This window comes from Etheostoma cragini, chromosome 10, assembly GCF_013103735.1.
Source record: "Etheostoma cragini isolate CJK2018 chromosome 10, CSU_Ecrag_1.0, whole genome shotgun sequence".
NCBI classification, from domain to species: Eukaryota; Metazoa; Chordata; class Actinopteri; order Perciformes; family Percidae; genus Etheostoma; species Etheostoma cragini.
In genome coordinates this window covers 17,720,070-17,739,857 of record NC_048416.1, presented here as the reverse complement: position 1 = coordinate 17,739,857, position 19,788 = coordinate 17,720,070, and the positions used below count along the sequence as shown (strand labels likewise).

General features: G+C 39.3%; 4 protein-coding genes across 8 annotated transcripts in view; all 4 read right to left on the bottom strand.

Annotated features, from left to right (window-relative positions):
* The window catches only part of pola2 (polymerase (DNA directed), alpha 2), a 7,780-nt gene extending 3,872 nt beyond the window's left edge, over positions 1-3,908 (bottom strand). The window contains exons 1-10 of the mRNA XM_034883212.1: positions 3,546-3,908; positions 2,988-3,112; positions 2,765-2,853; positions 2,602-2,659; positions 2,378-2,487; positions 1,877-2,076; positions 1,600-1,688; positions 1,048-1,200; positions 469-531; positions 264-315 (exon numbers count right to left, since the gene is read on the bottom strand). Of these exons, the coding sequence (XP_034739103.1) occupies positions 264-315; positions 469-531; positions 1,048-1,200; positions 1,600-1,688; positions 1,877-2,076; positions 2,378-2,487; positions 2,602-2,659; positions 2,765-2,853; positions 2,988-3,112; positions 3,546-3,630 (1,024 nt within the window). The 5' untranslated portion in view covers positions 3,631-3,908. The remainder of the gene's footprint in view (positions 1-263; positions 316-468; positions 532-1,047; positions 1,201-1,599; positions 1,689-1,876; positions 2,077-2,377; positions 2,488-2,601; positions 2,660-2,764; positions 2,854-2,987; positions 3,113-3,545) is intronic.
* Positions 3,909-4,159: 251 nt separating this feature from the next.
* zgc:195212 (DUF4554 domain-containing protein) lies at positions 4,160-10,775 on the bottom strand. Of its 4 annotated transcripts, none has more exons than XM_034883214.1 (14): positions 10,542-10,770; positions 10,190-10,313; positions 9,471-9,524; positions 9,259-9,380; positions 8,941-9,024; positions 8,801-8,856; positions 8,348-8,419; positions 7,602-7,797; positions 7,094-7,217; positions 5,419-5,577; positions 5,214-5,335; positions 4,734-4,844; positions 4,485-4,583; positions 4,160-4,373 (listed from the first exon to the last, which is right to left on the bottom strand). In XM_034883214.1, exons 1-14 carry the CDS (start codon positions 10,560-10,562, stop codon positions 4,326-4,328), a joined length of 1,392 nt encoding a protein of 463 aa, XP_034739105.1. In that variant the 5' UTR covers positions 10,563-10,770; the 3' UTR covers positions 4,160-4,325. The 4 variants fall into 4 exon arrangements, 3 of the variants coding, with proteins under 3 accessions (XP_034739105.1, XP_034739106.1, XP_034739108.1); XR_004658197.1 differs by having other exon boundaries at positions 4,341-4,373; positions 5,210-5,335; positions 10,542-10,775; XM_034883215.1 differs by lacking the exon at positions 8,941-9,024 and having other exon boundaries at positions 10,542-10,768.
* Positions 10,776-10,993: 218 nt separating this feature from the next.
* On the bottom strand, positions 10,994-14,162 carry si:dkey-34l15.1 (thiosulfate:glutathione sulfurtransferase). The gene is made up of 4 exons (XM_034883224.1): positions 14,018-14,162; positions 12,564-12,692; positions 11,320-11,482; positions 10,994-11,176 (listed from the first exon to the last, which is right to left on the bottom strand). The coding sequence occupies exons 1-4, from the start codon at positions 14,028-14,030 to the stop codon at positions 11,122-11,124; spliced, it is 360 nt and encodes a 119-aa protein (XP_034739115.1). The 5' UTR covers positions 14,031-14,162; the 3' UTR covers positions 10,994-11,121.
* Positions 14,163-15,307: 1,145 nt separating this feature from the next.
* On the bottom strand, positions 15,308-17,547 carry LOC117952124 (leucine-rich repeat neuronal protein 4). Of its 2 annotated transcripts, none has more exons than XM_034884240.1 (2): positions 17,411-17,547; positions 15,308-16,738 (listed from the first exon to the last, which is right to left on the bottom strand). In XM_034884240.1, exon 2 carries the CDS (start codon positions 16,734-16,736, stop codon positions 15,954-15,956), a length of 783 nt encoding a protein of 260 aa, XP_034740131.1. In that variant the 5' UTR covers positions 16,737-16,738; positions 17,411-17,547; the 3' UTR covers positions 15,308-15,953. The 2 variants fall into 2 exon arrangements, with proteins under 2 accessions (XP_034740131.1, XP_034740132.1); XM_034884241.1 differs by having other exon boundaries at positions 15,308-16,743; positions 17,411-17,531.
* Positions 17,548-19,788: the final 2,241 nt, after the last annotated feature.

Here is a 19,788-nt window from a genome sequence, read left to right as displayed (position 1 = left end):
ATAACATTTAATCACACTATTTTTGCATGAAATAACGTTAAAAATGTTATCAACCTTGGGCGCCTGGGCAGCTTACCTGGTAGAGTGCGCGCCCATGTATAGAGGTTTACTCCTTAACGCAGTGGCTGCAGGTTTGAGTCCGACTTGCGGCCCTTTGCTGCATGTCATTCCCCCTCTCTCCCCTTTCATGTCTTCAACTGTCCCATATAAATTAAGGCCTAAAATTCCCCCCAAAAGCTTTTTAATCAACCACCATGGCTTACCTTCATCCATCTCTGTTTTCACCTCAGAAGTGTAGAAAGGAAGAGGGACTCCCTAAAAGAGGACGAGGATACATAAACAGGCCCCAGTTCTAAAAGCTGAGATTTTAAAGAAATAAACCAAGTAAATGTTGCTTTGTAAAGGCATTATCTGAGACTTTCTTTATGTGTCAGCACTTCTGAAAAAACATTGTAACCTGTTGCTGACCTCATAGAGTTTGGAAGCCATCAGTTTTCTTCCTGTTGTGTTCATTCCCTCCATCATGACCACCTGAGAAAAAAGAACAGAGTTTCATAAACTGCTGGCAGGATTTTAGTTATTCTAATGTGGGAATTGTTGTTTACTTGTCAGAGTTCTCGGTCAGACGCTGGGTGAGTCTCGTGCCCAGTTCCTTGGCATACTCTGTTACTCTTGGTGGCTGTGTAACCTGCTGCACACACACCTCGGTGCACAGGTAAAGGAGAGACCACCGCTTTGTGGCTATATGAACATATAAGAATTGGCATATTTCATAGTCTAATAATTGTTTTATAACTACCGGCGCACCCTCCCGCAACAACGGTAGCGTTCCCTAGAACCCGTCAGGCCCCGCGGGATGCCTCTACCATCCAAAAGCAAAAATAATATCACGGAATGAGTTGTCGACTTTATTGCTCAGGATATGAGGCCCACTGCTGTTGTGGAGGGCTGAGGTTTTAAGAACTTGTTAATATACAGCGCCAGCACGCCACACCACACCTCCTGCGTGCGAGGACATGCCCAGAAAGGTTGTTTCCTTCTGCTCACCTGCCCAGGAAACAGGGAATACTCTTTCAGCTCCGATAGGTCAACAGGTACTTGCTGACCACCTTGCTCTGGCCCCGCCTCCAACAGAACAGAGTGTGCATTCAGTTTGCCATTACTGTCGCAGCAAACCTGACCCAACACTGTTATACTGTCCTACAGGTGAAGAGATATAAAACACAGCAGTCAGGCTAAACTTAAGTATACAAATACAATTAAAAAACTATCTTTATTATATTCATTACAGTGTATCTAGTTTAAGTCAGCTAAAGCAGCACATATGGAGAACATTGTGACGTTTAAATATATTTAACAGCTGATTAAAATGTCCAAAGTTTAGCACCAAGCTGCTTTTACATTTTTTCAATAACTAAAACTGTAGGCCAATTAGTCCAGGGTTCAAAAATGTTTCCAATTTTGGAATAAAACTTTGCCAGAGTAAAACATCAACTTCTAACTATAAGCTATTTATGATGTTTTCCAAACTTTTGGAAAATCTGAGATTTAAGGCTTTTATGATTTAAGAGGGGTTTCAAAGCTGTAACAGCTCTGTACCTGAGCAGGCAGAGAGACAGGGGAGAACTCTTCGATGTTGAAGTGAGACCTAAAGCCGTCGCCAAGCTCCTCTATCTTTTCCGTCAACACTGGGGAAAATACATGCAAAGACTTCAAACAATGCGTAATCAAAAAAAATGTTTCTGTTTATCTAGGCAGAGTGTATACCGCTTCATTAAAAAAAAAAAATTGTATAAGTGTCAGTTGAAATGAGTGTCAAGTGTTTCTGAGTTGTAAAATAAAGGACCCTTCCCTTTAATGTAGTTTTGTCTCTTACCATTTCGGACATCGCGCAGCCTTTGGAACATGTACTTGTAGCTGCAGCGGAGGGAGTCTTCGGGCCCTTCCAGGAGCTCCAGTTGGACTCCAGCGCCCAGAGCCTTCCTGCCGGCCCAGCGGGTTCCCTGCACTGCCCCGAATGTAACCACCACCTCTCCTTTGCCTCCTCGCTGGCTGTACTTCTGTGAGGGTGTTGCACTTTTCAAGAGAGAAGGGAAGAGTCAGGTCACAGTGCAACATTAACAAGTGGTTCAGAGGATTTAAAATGATTTGTTTTCTGTCATGGGCACAAGATTATGCAATACCTTCACTTCAATGTGTTAAATAGGCCAACGAATTGCACATGAAGATCCATTTCAACTAAAAGGTAATTTGGAATTAAAGGTTTGGTTTCCAACTACTATTACTATATTCGTATCATTTTCAGAAACATGATAAATAAAGTTTAATATTTCTATAAAATAAGGAACAAATTAAATTATTGTTACTTGCAGAGTACCTGGGAGAAAAGCTGGAAGGAGACAGCAGCAGGCCCGGGCTGGCCAGCAGAGCGGCACTTCTTTTTGAATGAGGGTTTTCAGGAGTGGTCAGTGCTCGCTTCTGAGAGCCCTACACGAACACACACACACACACACACACACACACACACACACACACACACTTTAGCTTTAAAAGTCTATATCTCAATAGAAACACTGTCTGTAGTCAAAAGAGGCAGCTTACCTTAGCAGGAGTAGAGTAAGCATCCAGCAGATTCTCCTCCTCTTCCTCAACTTTAATTCTGAACAAATAATGTTAAGGACTGTATCACAATGGCATTACCCTACACTCACGATAGACAACAGACAAGAGAAGTCATGCATTAAGAGTTCACTGTGAAAGATACAAGTCCTGTATTGTGTGGATGTCTCTGGTTCTGTTATGAGTTTCTTCTTTTCTGAGGACTTGTTTGAATTTATTTCTCTTGTTTAACACCTGGAAAGAAAATCAACCTACTGTAAATACAAAATGACGGTCAGGACAGTGTATATTGACTAACAGAGAGACAACACATCAATAACACAATGTAAATAGCATGTGACCAAAATAAACGTCAATGTTCCTGTTACCTCGTGTTCAAATTGCTCCAGGGTGTCTAATGTGAGGTTTAGTCCATTATTTGTGGAGCTGTAGGCCACCCACTCCAGCACCATATCATATGCCTGTATTCTGTTACAAATACACTGCTCCAACACTGAGGGACACAGGAGATATGAGAGATAGGATGGGGACCAAGTAACAATTAGATAACTGCAAATACAGTTTACCGAGGCACCTTTAACGTGAATACAGATGCTTGTGTACGCTACGCCACTGAGACATAATGCACATTCAATGGTTCAAAATCACTGTATTTTTTGACGTTTTACTGAGTTTCCTCATCTATCACAGGATAAGAAGTGTGATGTAAATGTAGATTTGCCCACACGCACAAATAACAAGACAACTTATTAACACCGTTACAAAACGGACACTGTAACGTTAAGTTGTATAAAATACAGTACACTCGATTAAGGTTACACCCTGCACTATTTAGTAAGTTGATGGGGTTAAGTTAATCCTTAGCTACTTTTGTCGACATATTTCTCTAGAAAATATCCCAAAGTTAGAATTAGTTCGCTACTTACTCTTGTCGAGAACGGAGTCATCTTGGCAGGGTATGCCGAACACATCCAGTTCTGATTTTAGGCTTTCTCCGGTTACTTGTGCCATTGTTTTACTCTGTCGTTACTATGTTTTGATGATACTTTGGTAGCTAACGTTAGCTTTGCTCTGACTTCATAGCAACGCCGACGAGCCAAGTGATAAATAATGCGATTTCTAAATAGTAAGATAGCCACAGCGTTAAACTACACGTTAGATGGCAGAATAAATCTGATGACAGTCAGATGCTTACTTCATTTTACCGCGAAAATGGGCTGCTGGTGTTGGCGGCCGGAACTTACGTTACATCCCAAAACAATAATAAGCGGAAATCCGCAGCGCCAGAAAATAAAAGCCTACAATGCCATCTTGTGGTCACCCCGACAATATTTAGTTTTAGCCCTCCTGTCGAAATATTCTTATGTTGAACTAGTCTTGTTTTTCTGGCTTAACTTGAACTACAGTACAATATGATGCAAACTTACAATCTCAATGACAATGTATAAAGTACAAAATATTGTACGGATGTTCATGTTATTGTACTATATTATTTATTTTGGGAAACCTACATAATAAAATAATTATATGAAAAAAAACTCAAAGGATGATCTCAGATAAAAAATTCAGTTTAATGTAAATCGCTATTCTATTCCCATCACATTAAAAGTACAACATGCACTACCACCGCATTTTACATTACAAAACAAAATGCTCCCACAGCCTTAAACCAGAACAAAACGCTTTCAAGACAAACAAAGACATGCTCAGATTTCTCTTTGGGTGGCATCATCACTCTCAGGATGTTCTTCCATCTGTGAAAGAAATAATGAGGTGGTAGATTGTGATTTAAAATTAAATGTCTAAAAAGCACTGAAGTGCTGCTATAGTAACCAGTTGGTAGCAGTGAACAAGAACCCCCTCACCTGAGCTGAGTAGCACCTGTCCCTGGGAGTGAATTTCCATGATGTCACCCTCCTCAGTGATTCATGAAGGGAGGCTGAAAGTTCATGAGTGTCACGCACCTGACAAACACATAAATCAAACACACACATATTGTCACACCATCAACACGTATACATGAACATTTCTATAGGTAACAAGTCTATTTACAGTGTAGCATATAACCTGATAACATATGCCAGTGGTTCATTGTAAATAGGAGAGTCCCACACCTTCATGCTGTTCAGACAGGCAGTTCTGAAGTCCACGTCACTGCTGCAGCTCACAACACTGATGGACGAACTGAGAATCACGTCGGCCGCTGAACGCAGCTCCTCTTGGCCCTTAACACCCAAACATATACTATTAGGGCCCAAATAAATAATTGATTTTCATTAATGTATTGATTTGTTTTCTCAATTCATTAATAATCGTTTCATCTATAAAAATGTCAGAAAAAAATGAAAATTACCACCACCCAAAAACAAAGATATACAATTTACACTAATCAAACAAGCGAGCAAATCCTAAATTTTGAGAAGCTATAACCTGCAACTGTTTGACAACTTTGCTTAATCAAGAGTATACTGATTATCAAAACTGTTGTTCATTATTTTTTCTGTGAGTAATTGCTACACTCAAAATAAATAAAAAAGATAGTAACGTGCTTAAAGACATTTCCTCCATGCATATACTGTGTATGTCAGACTTGCCCTTTTTCTGTGATTTTGGGCTTTCAGTGTGTTCTTCAGCTCAGTTTGCAGGGCTTTTGTGACTGATTGCCTGTTGTTGTTCAGAATATCCTCCAGGTAGTGCTCTATCAACACCTCTGTGGCTGTGGGAGGACCACAGACAGAAAAAAGTAAGACATACCAACTTTAATGCAGCGTTTTGTGATAATACATGCAGCTGTCTCACCCATCAGATCGGAGAGGTGGCAGTTGAAAGGGTCACTGTGCTGCAGAAAGAGGTAAAGCCAGAGACTCTGCTGCACTGGTAGAAGACTTGATCCTTGCTCTGGATCCTTACAAGGTTCTTGCTCTACTGTGTACACCATGCCTCTGCTGTGCACATGATCTGCAAAGGATGTTACAACACTTTTTTGCAAAGGAAAACATGACAAGGAAATTAAAGGAAATCATGGTTATTAGTGATGATATTTACTTTTAATCAGTGAACACAGAAAGTCCTCACTAGTTGAAGGCACACTGGTAACATGGTGGATTGTAACAATCACATGTATACGTATCATTGCGGTAATGGTGGACACACGTTTGGGTTGTCTAAGTTACAACATTTGGTTTTACAGCTTTAGTTTTAAAACTTGAGTTCACTTAAGTTAAACAAGTTTCCAGACGTTGACCTCATAATGCATCCCTTCTCAGGCCAGAGTAAACCAAATTTCACCAATTTGTGACAGAGGATCTTCTCTCTAACAGCCAAAGACCAGAGTGGACTGTATTATGGGCCCTTTTTAGTTTATTATCTTTATTGTGAATGAAAAACCTTGTTGTGATTTGCAGTATGTACAGTAGGCCTGTGGTTTTGCTCGTTGTTGTAAGTCATTGTGTAATCTACACAGCCAAGAAACACTTATTATGCAAGAGTGGTTTGTGAGAAATCAGCTACATTTGAAGTGGAACAGAGATTATTTAGTGATGATTAAGAAAGAAGAAGATTAAGAAAGAATATCATTCATAAAGGCAGACTCTTGTCTGGACAAACAAGGAATTATTTGACTTTTTCACCAAAGACCAACCACCTGCTTGTCACTTACTCTGACATGAGAACCCCATACAGAAGAATTATGTTAACAAGCCATCCCTTTTTAGTTGAAAAATTCACAACACTAATGGTGATTACACCTGCAAAATGTTGCACTTTCTTTTTTTATCACCTATGGAAACTGAGGCAAGATTACGGGTAGAATTTGATGTTGACAACTAAACATATTTAGGTAAGGTCTGGGAAATGTCATGGTCAATGTAAAATATGGCAAATGAAAAAAAAATATTTCTAGTATAAGACCTGGGTGTGCAATGTCAAACTCTTTTTAAGCCCATCTTCCACCCCAACTCTCTGCTGTGAGAATGTTGTTATGAGAACGCACAACTACTTCAGAACTATTCACAATAAACATAAACTGCTAGTGCAGATGAGTTCCATGTGGACATAATTCACAGGAGACACATTTATAAAATGCAGTAACCGTTTCACTGCTGGTGCCCAGATTTTCAGTGTTGACGCCCTTTCTCTCTAAGTGCTATCACTTTAAGATTTTTTTGTTACTGCATTCTGTGTGTGTTCCTTTTTCTACGTCCATTGTTCTGTCTGGTTTCAGTCATATGATTTTCAGTCAAATCATTGGCCTTTTGTGATCCATCAAAATGTTTACGGGCAGCTTCAGGCCTGTGCTGCATGCTCATCTCTAAAAAATAATCAATGTAACAAGTATTTCCGAAAGTCACTTTTTACGACAGGATTAACTAGACTTAAGTTTTGATACTGGCCAAGTAAACTGGCCCGAAGGTAATGACCTAAAATGTATTCTGGCCGTCAGTATGTGTTATTCCCATCAGTGGTTGTTGTCTACCTTTGAAGGAGGAGCAGTGAAGACCGTGCAGACCCAGTTCCTGACAGTCCAGATGAGCAGGGAGGTTCTGGAAGAAGGTGGAGGGGCCTGCTACAGGAACATTACTGGGGCCAAATACCAATACCTGGACATGTGAAGTCAAAGAACACTAATCCAAATCAGAAAGAAATTCTACTCTTCCAGTTCCTTCAACAGAACAAACTTGTTCTGACTGTGAACAAGACCCTAACAACTTGGAGTAGTGCCTCACTCACATCCAAAGGGAGCAATGCACCATTTTACAGCAGGAAATAACTAGACTAGGAGGTGTTGATCCTAAACTCTGCTTTGACACAAATTGTTCCCAAGTGTGCACATGAAGTCATGATCTAACAAAGCTAGCAGATCGTCATCTGAAAAAAAAAAAAACTATGTCGCAATGCGGAGGCAACAGACACCCTCCACTGCACCTAGAAATTCTGTCTGTGAAAATCACAAGCAGATTTATGATGAAATTAGCAAAGGATATTTTTATGTGAGTGAGTTGTGTTGCCAGATTGGGGTACTGCAGCAAACAGGGGCTTAGCATTGTGACTGGCTGGATGCTGAGCTCCCCAAACAGGCCCTGGTCCATGACTTTAGGTGGGATACTGAGAGGCAGCAGGCCTCCAACGACAGGGTGTCCTCCCTGACACCAGCAGCCTTTTTTCACACACCCTGGAGGCCTTTAAACCCAAAGGAAAGAAAATCACTTTCTATAAACAAAAGTAAATGCATCAGCATAAAAGTAAATGCACTAGCATATTTCCCAGTATTTCACACTAGCACACTGTTTAGGCCTACTTCATATTTAATATAATTTCTCATATATACAATGTATGTAGGTTGTATATTTTCATTCTACATACATATATACATCAGACAATTTTTTCTTTCCTCTGAGTATATTTCTTTTCAATAGGTGTTCTGGTACTTTTATGTAATAAAATCTTGTTATTTTCTTACTTCCTATCTTTTTTTTCCTTCTTTTTTAAAAAAAAATCTTATTTATTATCTTTAGTATAATTCTTTTATTTTCTGTATGTGTGTGTCCTTGTAATTTGCTGCTGTAACACAGTCATTTCCCAAATTGCAATTAATAAAGTCCATCTATCTATCTTTTTTTGTAGGAATTATAGATAATGATGAAAATTATTTTGGTTACACATCCATTCCTGTTGGGTTCTATTATGTTTCTACTACACATTAAAAAGTATTAAAAATGGCATCACTGACTGTGTACTACAGGTGACATCCAAGATCCGTGACAGCTGGTTTGCTAATGCAACTGTTCTCTTGATCTTCACTCTGCAAAAATATAAACACAACGTTAGCACTTCATACAAACAAGAGCGAGGGGGTTTAACTAGAGTAGTCAGCCTTTGTGTTTATGTTGTAACTCCTAAAGCCAAAAGCATTGCAGGCCACTTATAAAAGCTGATCACTGCTTAGAAGTCTATGTGTGTGAGTAAACTTTACTTTTGCATGTTTAAGTAACTTTATATAACAAATGTGCTAGAAAACAAAACAGGTACATTCTGTGTAATATAGTGTGACTAAGTGAACTGTTGCAAAATTTATTAGGCCGTCGTGAACAAAACTGTTCTATCATGAGCTTATCTACACGTTCTTAATTAGCTAGATTTACCAGATAAAAAGCTATGAGCCTTGTATAGTTGGCGGTCATACCTTAAGTCTCGCTGGAAGGTCTGCTGATTCAATTTGAACTTGAGGTGGACGTTGACCTGTTAAAAAAGAAGCGTCAGTCAAATTTTTGCTAACTATTTTAAAACCATACTGTGGATACGAGTCAGAGAAAAAGATCCTACCTTTGCGTTAACCAAACTGAATGTGCGTAGGAGCGCTTCAATGCGAGCACACAACTCTGCACTGTTGAATCTTTCATCTTTTTTCTATACAGTGCAAAGATAGACAGAGATGACATAGGCTCACTGCAATCGTCTAGCGTTAATCACAGTGGAAGTAAATATAGGAAATAAAAAGTGTATCATTAACTATTGACATTTCGGTGAGTTTAGATATCCGGGGGACATTTTTTTGACAGAGATTACTATAGTGCTTAAAAAAGGACGTTTAATTATATTATCAGTAATTTAAAAAAAAAAAGTGTTCACAGTAGTGTGTACCTGAAAAGACAGGAGTAATCTGAGGGAGCCATACAGGTCGGTGAAGGCACACAGCTCCTCAGGGTCTGGCTGAGGAGACGGCCACGTACAGGGAAACATGCTCTCCTTCAAATCTGTGAGGACTAATGTAATAAACAGGAGATGTTGTGTACAAAAGCTGACGATGTGTATGTATGTATATATATATATATATGTTAGGTGTGTGTCCATACCAGGTTGGAGTGCTTCCATTTTAATCCCTGTGCTCCAAGGACCAGCAGCTGCAACTGTTCCACAAATGTTAACACTGTTAACCCCTTCTGTGTGTCCTAGAAACACCTGGCAACAGTCACTTTCCTTTTTTAATATCAAAGTTATTGTTTTTACTGTAATCGAGAGCAGGCTGAAAATAATCCAAATATCTCAAATGTGACCAAGCAATAATGTAGGCTATATTTTATTGTAGTGACCTCTTTTTGTTTTTGTAAAGGGTGTATCCTTTTATTTGGGTAAAATATATCTGAAATTCAATGTCTGATGTGTTTTCCCCATAACTTGTAGAAGTAATGTATTACACTGCTATTGTAATAGTTTTCTGCTAGTTTTGGGGATTTTTTTTTGTTGCTACACAAACTATTTAAAACGGGACTCACTGGTGCATTTAAACATTGCCGGCTATATTTGCCAGTATGAAATATTATGGTCGTAATTGGACTTGCAAATAAGACACATTATAAAATGTGTTGACGCCTTTTTTTAACTAAACAGTTATTTACCTATATTTTACACAATGGTTTATTAGCGCTGTTGCTATATTAGTTAATCAAATGTAGTTTTTCTTATCAGAATAACCATTCGTTGTTCGAGAACATTTTGCTTGATAGCTAGATAGGTAACGTTAATGTTAGTTCATCCTAATGAAGCTGCTCAGATTATCATGTGACAAACTTACCAGTGCAGTTTAGACTTTGAACAGAAGCTCCCGTTTCAGTCCACAGGAGTACCAAAAGCCCTCTTCTTGTCTTTAAACTATGCTGTTGTTTTTGCTCTCCCAAAAGCATGATCAACCGCAACACCTGAAGTGGTTAAAATTTAAAACACGAACTCATCCTTTAGGTAGCTAGCTAACGTTAAACATATAGCTTGTTAGCTAACTAGATTATGTTATGGTAACAAGTTTCAAACATTGGACTGTCTGTTTAATAAATAAATACAAACATAATTTAACTGTCGATTAAACAATCATTTTACACGTACAAACATGGTCTCTAGCTAGAATGGCCCTTATTTAAACCATTTGTTACCTGTTGTATTTCTCTGAGCATCTTTAGCGAATTGAAGCAATTTAACTGCAGTGCGCGCGCTAAAAGGCTCTCAGATTGCGCACGTGCATGGCTGTTCACAAGACTTTCCCCTTGTTTATTAATAATACAATAGGTAATAGCGGTATGTGAAATCCCTGCTCATACCTTACAAGTTAGATGAGGAATATACATATATATGTACTCCATAAATTAATAACAAATATGTGGACATTACATTCATTGTAAACTCTTAAAAGCAGGCCCAGTCAGGAATTTAGAAATACTGAGTCCATTAGCCCTGACTCCAACATCCAAACTTGGTAAATGTTTCTGGGAATTCTAAAACTGCAAAAAAAGAAAAAGAAATCCAGACCAACCAAATATATATAGCATATTCATATATACAGTATCATATAGTGTGTATTCATATAATTCATATCTTAAAACTGCACCACATTTACAGAGTTTTATTCAAACATAATATGTTTTAGAGAATGAAAACAAAACATCATAAAAAAGATTGTTTGATTTCACAATTACTATTTGTATAAATACATTTGAGGCTTTTCTTCAAAACAAATCACTTTCCCTCCTTTGCAGACCACTCTTTGTATGCTCCAGCATAATTGCGTGCACTGAAACAGAAGACAGACATTTTAAAAGAGAGGAGGCAATGTGAGGAAACAAGACTGGTCTCAACAGGAATCATAAAATCAAGATGGGCTGAATGTGTGTGTGTGTGTATGATGTAGCCTAAAGTAACCAATAACTGATTTACTTCACGTATCCAAGTTCATAAGCTTTTCCTGTGGCAACTGCCCCTCGCCTGCCCAACTGGCAGTGAAACACCAGCTCTGGCGCGTCCAACGGTGGCTTGGTTACTCCGTACTTGGCCTTGAATTCTTCTGGCACCATTGCAAAAGCAGCTGATACTGTATCAACTTAATGAGAAAAAAGGAGCAACAGAGAATGGCAGAAACTCATTATTTGATTAAATAGATGATGGCATACCGTTGTTTATCGAGAATGGACAACAGCACACCCAGAAGAACTTTGGGCTGAATGTGTGTGATAAGTGGTAACACTGAGGAGAAAATGAAGTTTATATTGTTAATAAATTAAAAAAAATTTAATAAATTGATATAACTTCCTTTCATATCAAGGTTACAAAACCTTGGGCCCCTGGCCCACCGGGTAGAGCTAGCACACATATATAGAGGTTCAGGCTAATGTAATCATATGTAATTAATTCCTGTTCATGTATTTGTATATTGTTGTTGGTTTTGATTTGGGACACTGATGATTTGTGGGGGGGGGGGGGGTTACTTGCCAACAGCCATCAGACTGGTCAGACTGGAATATCAGAACAGCTGTAGTTAATTTGTTTGTTGTGGTCTTGTGTCTTTTTGTTTTGTTTTACACATGTAAAGCATTTTTTTGTGTGTGACATGTAAGTTATGGTTCTAATAGTTGATAATGGTTCTGCAATATATTTAATGTAATGTTTTTGCCTGTAATGTTTAATTTATTGGGCAATAAAGACAGATTTTTGTCAACAAAATGTTTTTCTGAACATCAATGACATTGAAAACGGTGATAACTGAAATGCAGAGGACACTGTTGTCAAATCCCACGCAATCGACAGACAGAGACGGCATCTTGGAAGTTTGTGATCAATACTGTATGGTGACGTAACCAAGTGGTGTCCCTTATCATAGGGTTATGTTTTAACCCGTAGCCCTTACCCTTTGGATTCAAGGGCCAACGGGGTAGGGCCTAGGGGTAAGATGGAGAAATGGGATTCAGCCTTAGTCCGTGACGCGGCAGCCACCAATTCGACTCCAATCTGAGACGCTTTCCTGCATGTCGTTCCCTCTCTCTCTCCCCTTTCAAGTCTAAGCTGTCCTATACAAAAAAGGCCTAAAATGCCCCAAAAAAAGGATCTTAAAAAAATTAAAAAGGTTACAAAACCTTGACTTTAAACCTTTACCCTCTGTGTGAATTAATTTAAAATAAGCTCACGTGGGATGTGAACAGATCTTGGAATATGTCCTTTATCCACTTCCTCTTTAGTGCGAACATCAACCAGAAAGAGATTCTGGCTCTTTTCCACAAGCGCTTTTAGATCCTCATAGGAGATATCCTTGATGACTGGCAACGAGACAAAAAACACATAAAAAAGCTTTGCAAACTCTGATACGTATTTGTTGAATACAATACAGGTGGGCTTCAAGTGATAAAACAGCCTATAACAGGATTTGTATTAATAATCATCATGGACTGCACCTGCACATTGGAGGTGCCTCAGTGGACACAAACAAACCTGATTATTAGGGATTTTCCAAACGACAAGGTCATTGTTTGTTTTGATCCATATTAAAGACAGTTTAACCCTTTGTCAGTGTTATTACAAGATTCACAAAAAGTGAGGAATACAGATTTAAAATTTTGGAGAAACTAAAAAAATGAACTGGTATTGGTACTTAGAGAATATCTTGAGTTGACTTATTGAAATGGGGATCATGAGAGCAAACCGGACTAAATTGCAATTTGGTTTTAACATTGCTGAGAAAAATAATAGATTAGGGTGCTGACTGAAAAGGTACGAAACAGACTACTAGGGTATATTCCTCTCAAGAAGATCGCTCCCTCATGTTGGCACACACATCAAACAATGTTGGTCTGTGTCTGTGTGTGTGTGTGTGTGTGTGTGTGTCTGTGTGCGTCGTTTGTAAAATAAGCTGTAAAGTTACAGCACTCACTTGCCTTTGACGTAAAAGGTTATGGTAGGCAATCATGTTTTGCTTCACTTGAGAGAGACATTTTGAAACCGGTTTGTTGATTGTTGCTTGGTTAGAACCAGCTTGCATCCCCTTAGGAGACAATGAGCTTCCAGTTGACCTTTTTTATTTTGTGCTGAGTCATTCTGAATCATTAAAAAATCTAAAACTGAATATTCCACTACAACAAGGGATTATTTCTTCAATTAGTATGTAATAGAGAAATCTGCGTTATAACTGTAGTCATTTGGCGATATGGTTTAAGACCACAGCATCAGGAAACAGCAAGACATCAGGCTACAGGTTAAAATTTACAGACAGAAAACAAGTCAGCTAAATGCAACAACTACAACACATGGGAGGAGTCATATTTTTGGATTTCTGCCATAAATATGGTTAGGTTTAGGAACAAACTGCTTAGTTATGTTCAGTAAAAATATCATGATTTGGGTTTTAAAAAGCCTAAGGCTACTTTCTCCCTACTGCAAGCAGTCTATGACAATATAGGTAATGTAAGCTAGTGATGCTACTTCACCTGCAATAAGCAGACCTAAATAAGCTATTTATTAACCAGCTAAACAAGTTACACTACCTACCAACATTTTCAACCAACATTAAGGATCTTAAAAGCCGTTTAAACACCTCAGACAGACTGCAGTTAGTAGTTCCAGAGAAGTAAAAAAACAAAAGACTCACCTGAGCTCGCCATCCTGTTTGTATGATCGTTAAAAACAAAAACTCCTTTCTTCCTCAAGTTTTATGACAAGGCATTGGCTTAGACGCCCAGAGTAGGCGGGACTTAGCTCAAATCTCTTCTGTCGTTAGCCAATGAATCAACTTCAATTGTAAGTCTTCTGGTAGCTGTGCTAAGAGAAATCTCAAAAATTCCCAATCAGCAGAGACGGAGAGCGTAGGTATATGCTAGGAGGTAACGTAGGCACAGGCTAATTACTGCTAACTAACATGCTAGTTAACGTCAGCAATTAAACCTTAACAGCGGATGGAAGTCGAAACTGTCTGCGAGCTTCTCTTGGCAATATAGTTATTTGTCAACTATGCGACGGTAAGTCGCGTGGTTATGACGCAATTGTTAGCCTATTTTTACAAAAGGGTCTTCTACGGAGCCATAACGTGAGCTACAAGGTAATGGATCCTTTAATACATTGTCGTGTTTCTTTGGAAATAAACAATGCACACATAGAGTCTTGAAACGCTTCAGATGTAAAGTTATTCTCTGTTAAAGTGGCGCCAAAATGAATGGCAGTCAATGGGATGCTAACGCCAGGTGATGGCTTCGTAGCATTAAAGTGGCGCCATGTGAGCTACACTTAGGGGAAAGGCTTACCCCCTTGAGCTTGCTCTAAGCGAAGCTCCCTATGGTGCAATTTGGATGCTACCAAGCCATCGTCAAGCTCAGTTGGAGGCTGCGCAGTAACGCTCTGCACTCACTGGAAAAGTGCTTCTAATAGCCTTCGCTGGTCTCCATTCAGAACAACGGGATCTGTTGATCCATTTATTTAACTGTGAATGGTTTTTAGAAGACTTGATAAAAGTTGAGAAGTTGAAGCTGTAGTGTAGCATATTAGTCTATGGTCATTTTGATACATACATTCAGACTGTTGAAATATTCATATCCCGTGAAAGTAAGGATAGCACAATGGAAAATATATTTGGTCAAAGTGTAGCTAATTTCAACAACGTTATAGGGCCTACACCGCTGAATAGTTTAAATTATAAATGCATCATATTCCATAAATTGATTATTTGTTTTGTATGTTAAATCTTAGTCTTAGCTCTTGAACAAATATGGTGAAGTGAAATGTGCCATATTTCCCTCTGAAATGTAGATAGTATAATGCAATATAAAATTAAATTAGTCAAGTAAAGCAAAAGTACCATAATACTGTTCTAAATGTATACCACTGCATACAAATGGTAAAGTATGAATAAATGAAAGGGAACAAATGATTTTAGGTGCATCCATACAGGGGTTAATGAATGTTTTGATGTTAAAATTGTGACAATCATATGCTATGGACTCTCCAGTCACCAGATCTCATCCCAAGCATGGAACATTTTAAACTGAATGTCCGGTTAAGTTTCAGAGACTCAATCCCAAGGTACATTTAAAGCGTACACCTACCAATTGTAATTAATTTGTCCCCCTGGTTTATGTTACAACACGTAGGCCTAAACCTTTCAGATAAAAGCAAATGTTTACAAAAAAAAACACCATTTACACAGTTTTTATGAAACAAGTTTTAGTTTATTACAAAAGTCAGTATCTATATCCTACAATATTTACAATTAAATTGAGCCATGATAAGATAAAATAACACTAAAATAAACCTACAAAAGTTGACTTGCCAGCAAATAAACCTGTAGTTCTAACCACAAAGTAACAGAATGACCCATTGATTAGTTACTCCATAAAAAACACTCCTCTTTACCCCAGTGTGTTTACACATTCCTTGAAACAGGAGTGTAAACAACTTCTTAATTCTATAATCAACCATAATGAGAACCAGAACATTTTAACCTTTGTTCTGGATTACAGCGTTGCTGTGGCCCCAGTCACCAGGGGCCTGTTCAGTGTGACTGGAATGGATTGTCAGTGCTAAACTAATCTGGATCACAGAGTCCCCCCAGTGCTGTAAGAAGGGTTCCCTAGTCCATCAGCGGAGTCTCTCTTTGCCTTTTTACGCATTTGATGGTTCCAGAGGATCACAGCTGCTATGATGAGGAGTAGGAGGGCCACTCCTCCTGCTATAACCCCAGCCAAAAGTTTATGCTCAGAAGATTCAGGAAGAGTATACCGCTTACAGGAGAACTCCGAGGAGGGGCTATGTCCTGCAGTGTTCACTGCCTCCACACACACCTTAGTCCCAACTTCCAAAGATCCGACCAAACCTCGCCGTGAAACCTCCCCAAACTCCAGGGCTTCACTTCCCTCTATCACCAATCTGTACCCAGACACCACAGAAGAAGGAGCACACCACTGGACCTCTATCTTCCCTGTGTCATCTCCTTCACTGATTGGCCGCAGCACTTGGATGATTGGTGCATGAGGAAGCTCATCAACCCCGCTGACCCCAGGACAGAGACACCCGGTCTTTGCAGAAATCTGTTCGCAGGGCTCCTGATTCTCCAAGCAGGGGTTGTATTGGCAGAGCTGCACCTCCCGTTGGACAAAGGTAGTCTTCACTGCGTGAACGACATTAGGAGGAGGGCTGTAGTTGTCAAAGTAGTTATCGTCATAGTCATCATCTGAGCCGAAGGCAGTCATGAATATGATCGGAGGACGGGTGGCGGGAGGGAATGTAGAGGCAGCATGGGTGGAGAGGTGGGAGTGGTGGAAAGGCAATGCACTCAGGAAAAGGAGAAGCACAGCCAGGTTCCTGCACAGTGACATCATCTATGGACAGAAGTGACAAATGATGAGAAAAACAATACAATGGAGGCCAGAATGTAATAAATGAAGTTAATAAAGAAGCCAGAGTTGTTGTAGTAGTGGTCACTGTGTCAAAACACAGAAACCCAAATACAGAGCTGGCTTTCAATAGTAGACAAAATTAAACAATGATCCACAGTGGCACTAAGGCTAATAAATAGGACATAGGACATTCTAAGATTGTTCTCTCTTTGACAGAAGACAAGAACGGTTGGATGCAACTAGAAAACCAAGTTCTTTGGCTTGTTGACAACCAACGTTAATAGCTTCGAAGTGGCTCTGTGTGTAATCAAACATTTGCGGTGTTCTAGTATCCATCCTGTAAACCGCTTTAGATAAATAAATGCTGAATGCTGGAAGAAAGAAATACAATATTGGAGTGACCCCATCTTTATAGCATTTTCTTCTGGCACCAAGCCAGATAAGTTCTGTGGGAACCCAGAACTGATTTATCGTTTTACACTAGTTTATTTTTTAAATAATCCTAAAAATCATAATCCTTTTAAATGCAGCTGATGACAAAACCTTAAAAAAATTATATACACATCCGACCATTCTATATTTTGCATCTGGTTAACACACGTCAGCATACTGATCAAAGTGATTTAAAAGTAAAGTGTATAAAATATTGACTGTACCTGTTTGATGGTGGTGTCTATATTTCAAGTCTTTCTTCTCTTTTGTTCCCACTCTGTCTGCCCTCACCGTGTACTCACTGCAGTCTTCTGCTCTCACCGTCTTAAGTTCTCTCTCTTTCTCTCTCTCTCTCTACAACTCTCCCCTCCTCCTCAACACCCCCTCGTTTTCTCCCCTCAGTGCCTCTCCCTCCCATTTTACGCTTTCATGCTCTTTCTCTGTCTTTTTTTCCCATCTTGCCTAATTCTCTTCCTCAACTTCCAACTAGTTGTTGCCTCTATTTCATATTTCTTTGTTTGGAATGTTTGTGTTATTGTGTATAGGAAAAGTGGAGTGTGTGTGTGTGTGTGTGTGTGTGTGTGTGTGTGTGTGTGTGTGTGTGTGTGTGTGTGTGTGTGTGTGTTAGTGTGTGTGTGTGTGTGTGTGTGTGTGTGGAGGGGGGGTGGGGGGAAGTCCAGAGCTCAGAGCCAGCATGTGCCCGTGTGCTACTTAGCATATTAATTTGCTATGTAGCTACAGGAGGCAGGCTAGTGCTTGTTGCAGTATGTGTTTGTGTAATCCGTAGGGTAGGTGTAGTGGCCTGTTTTTGATTAGCTCTTTACAAGCTAAACTTCCTGCATGCACTCTGCAGGTGTTCTTGTGGAAACTAAAAGACATAAGGTCAATTTAGTGTGTTTATGTGTTCCTCTGAGAGTGGGGGGTGAAGGAATGCAAGCATGTCGTCTTTTTTTAGTGACCCCCTCCACCTCTCTTGTGGCCCCCATTGTGACAAGCTGGAGGGGAACGATAAAAGGCCGTCCTTTTATGGAATAAAGCTGGCAGAGGGGGTGAGTTCTTTCTTATTCCAATGCCCAGATTGCACTGATGAAAAGGAAAAGTTCCCAACCTCAAAACTCAAAGGATTTACTCGACCTACGCACCACAAATCCTGATTAGTTGGAATCTTAGAAGAAATGTATCAATTGAATCTGATTAGAAGTACATAGTACAGTAAAATGAATCTTTTGGTGGAACAAAACCAACAACACAAAGCCAAACACAGTTACGTGAGGTTGTGAGAGTGTTCTCTTACATGCACAAATCAACTTGTCTTCACAAGAGAAAAAACTATTACTACATTTTCCAAAAAAGGGCTGAGTGCAAAGAAACAATAAATCATTGTGAGGTGAATAAACACTGAAGACTTAAATACACAGCCACTGAAATGATAGCCCACAAGCGAGTAGAAATTGATGTACTGCGTTTACACAAAGGTTTATGCACGTGTTTGGGGAACAATATTATGTCGTATGTATGGTGTTGATGATAATTGTAACTCCATGTTAAAGGGAATATGATGAGTCATGAATGAAGAAGTGACAAGCTCAGTGTAAAATGGGTTGTTCATTAGGGACGTTCTGGGAAAGAAGCTGAAGTTCTGTGGCATTTACAATGTGGGATCGAAAACATGGTCCCTGAGGAGAATGAGTGAGCGATGCCCGTATGCACCCACGTTCTTCAGACATGTGGAAGGCAAAATACATCCACATGATCTTTTCTCCTGAGCTAGATGACACAGTGCCATTCTCCCATGCCTGGCTGCTGCTTCAAGCCAGGTATAGAAGGAAAATATGGACTAAATGGAAAATCAAAATGACAATTCATGGAGCAAATGGAAATACTTAACTAACCATTCTTCTAGTTCAGATTTTAGGGAATTATAGTTGGTCATTGTTGGTTGGTTGATCCACCCTTTGGAACTTCTTGTCAGACTGAAATATGCAAAACACACACACACACACATATATATTACATAACCTATAATATAAAACAATATACTATATAACAACTATTACCATGGAATATGGCATTTATCACAAATTATAAAGCAACACACTTTATATTTTTAAGGATGTATATCAAAGAGGCGGGCTTCTTCTCAAGATTACCTTCATATCCACCGTTTTCCAGCTTAATGCTCCAGGTTGTTTTGGCTGCATGAGACAACCATCTCTTCCCCCCCCTGCCTGTCCGTCTATCTGCAACACCAGGAGCTGATCCGTTTTAACAATCCAGTTCCTGTTCGTGGATTACACAGGTTGCTGTGACTTATCAAAAGACGGAGTGAGTCACTTAAACATTCATTCCCAAACAAAACAATTCATCTGGAACTTTGAGTCAAAAGTCTTTTCTCACACACACAGCTGCAGTATTTGCAATACAGTGTTTTATCATTCAGCTGCATATGGTTGTTTCCCTCCATAAAGCAGCACTTCTAATTGTAAATGCAAGTTAATTGTTTCACTAACACTATAATGTGTAAGCGCTGAAAAATCTCAGGCTGTCTACTTGAATTAACAGTTACAAATCCAAAGAAACATCTCATACACAGAGCACCAAA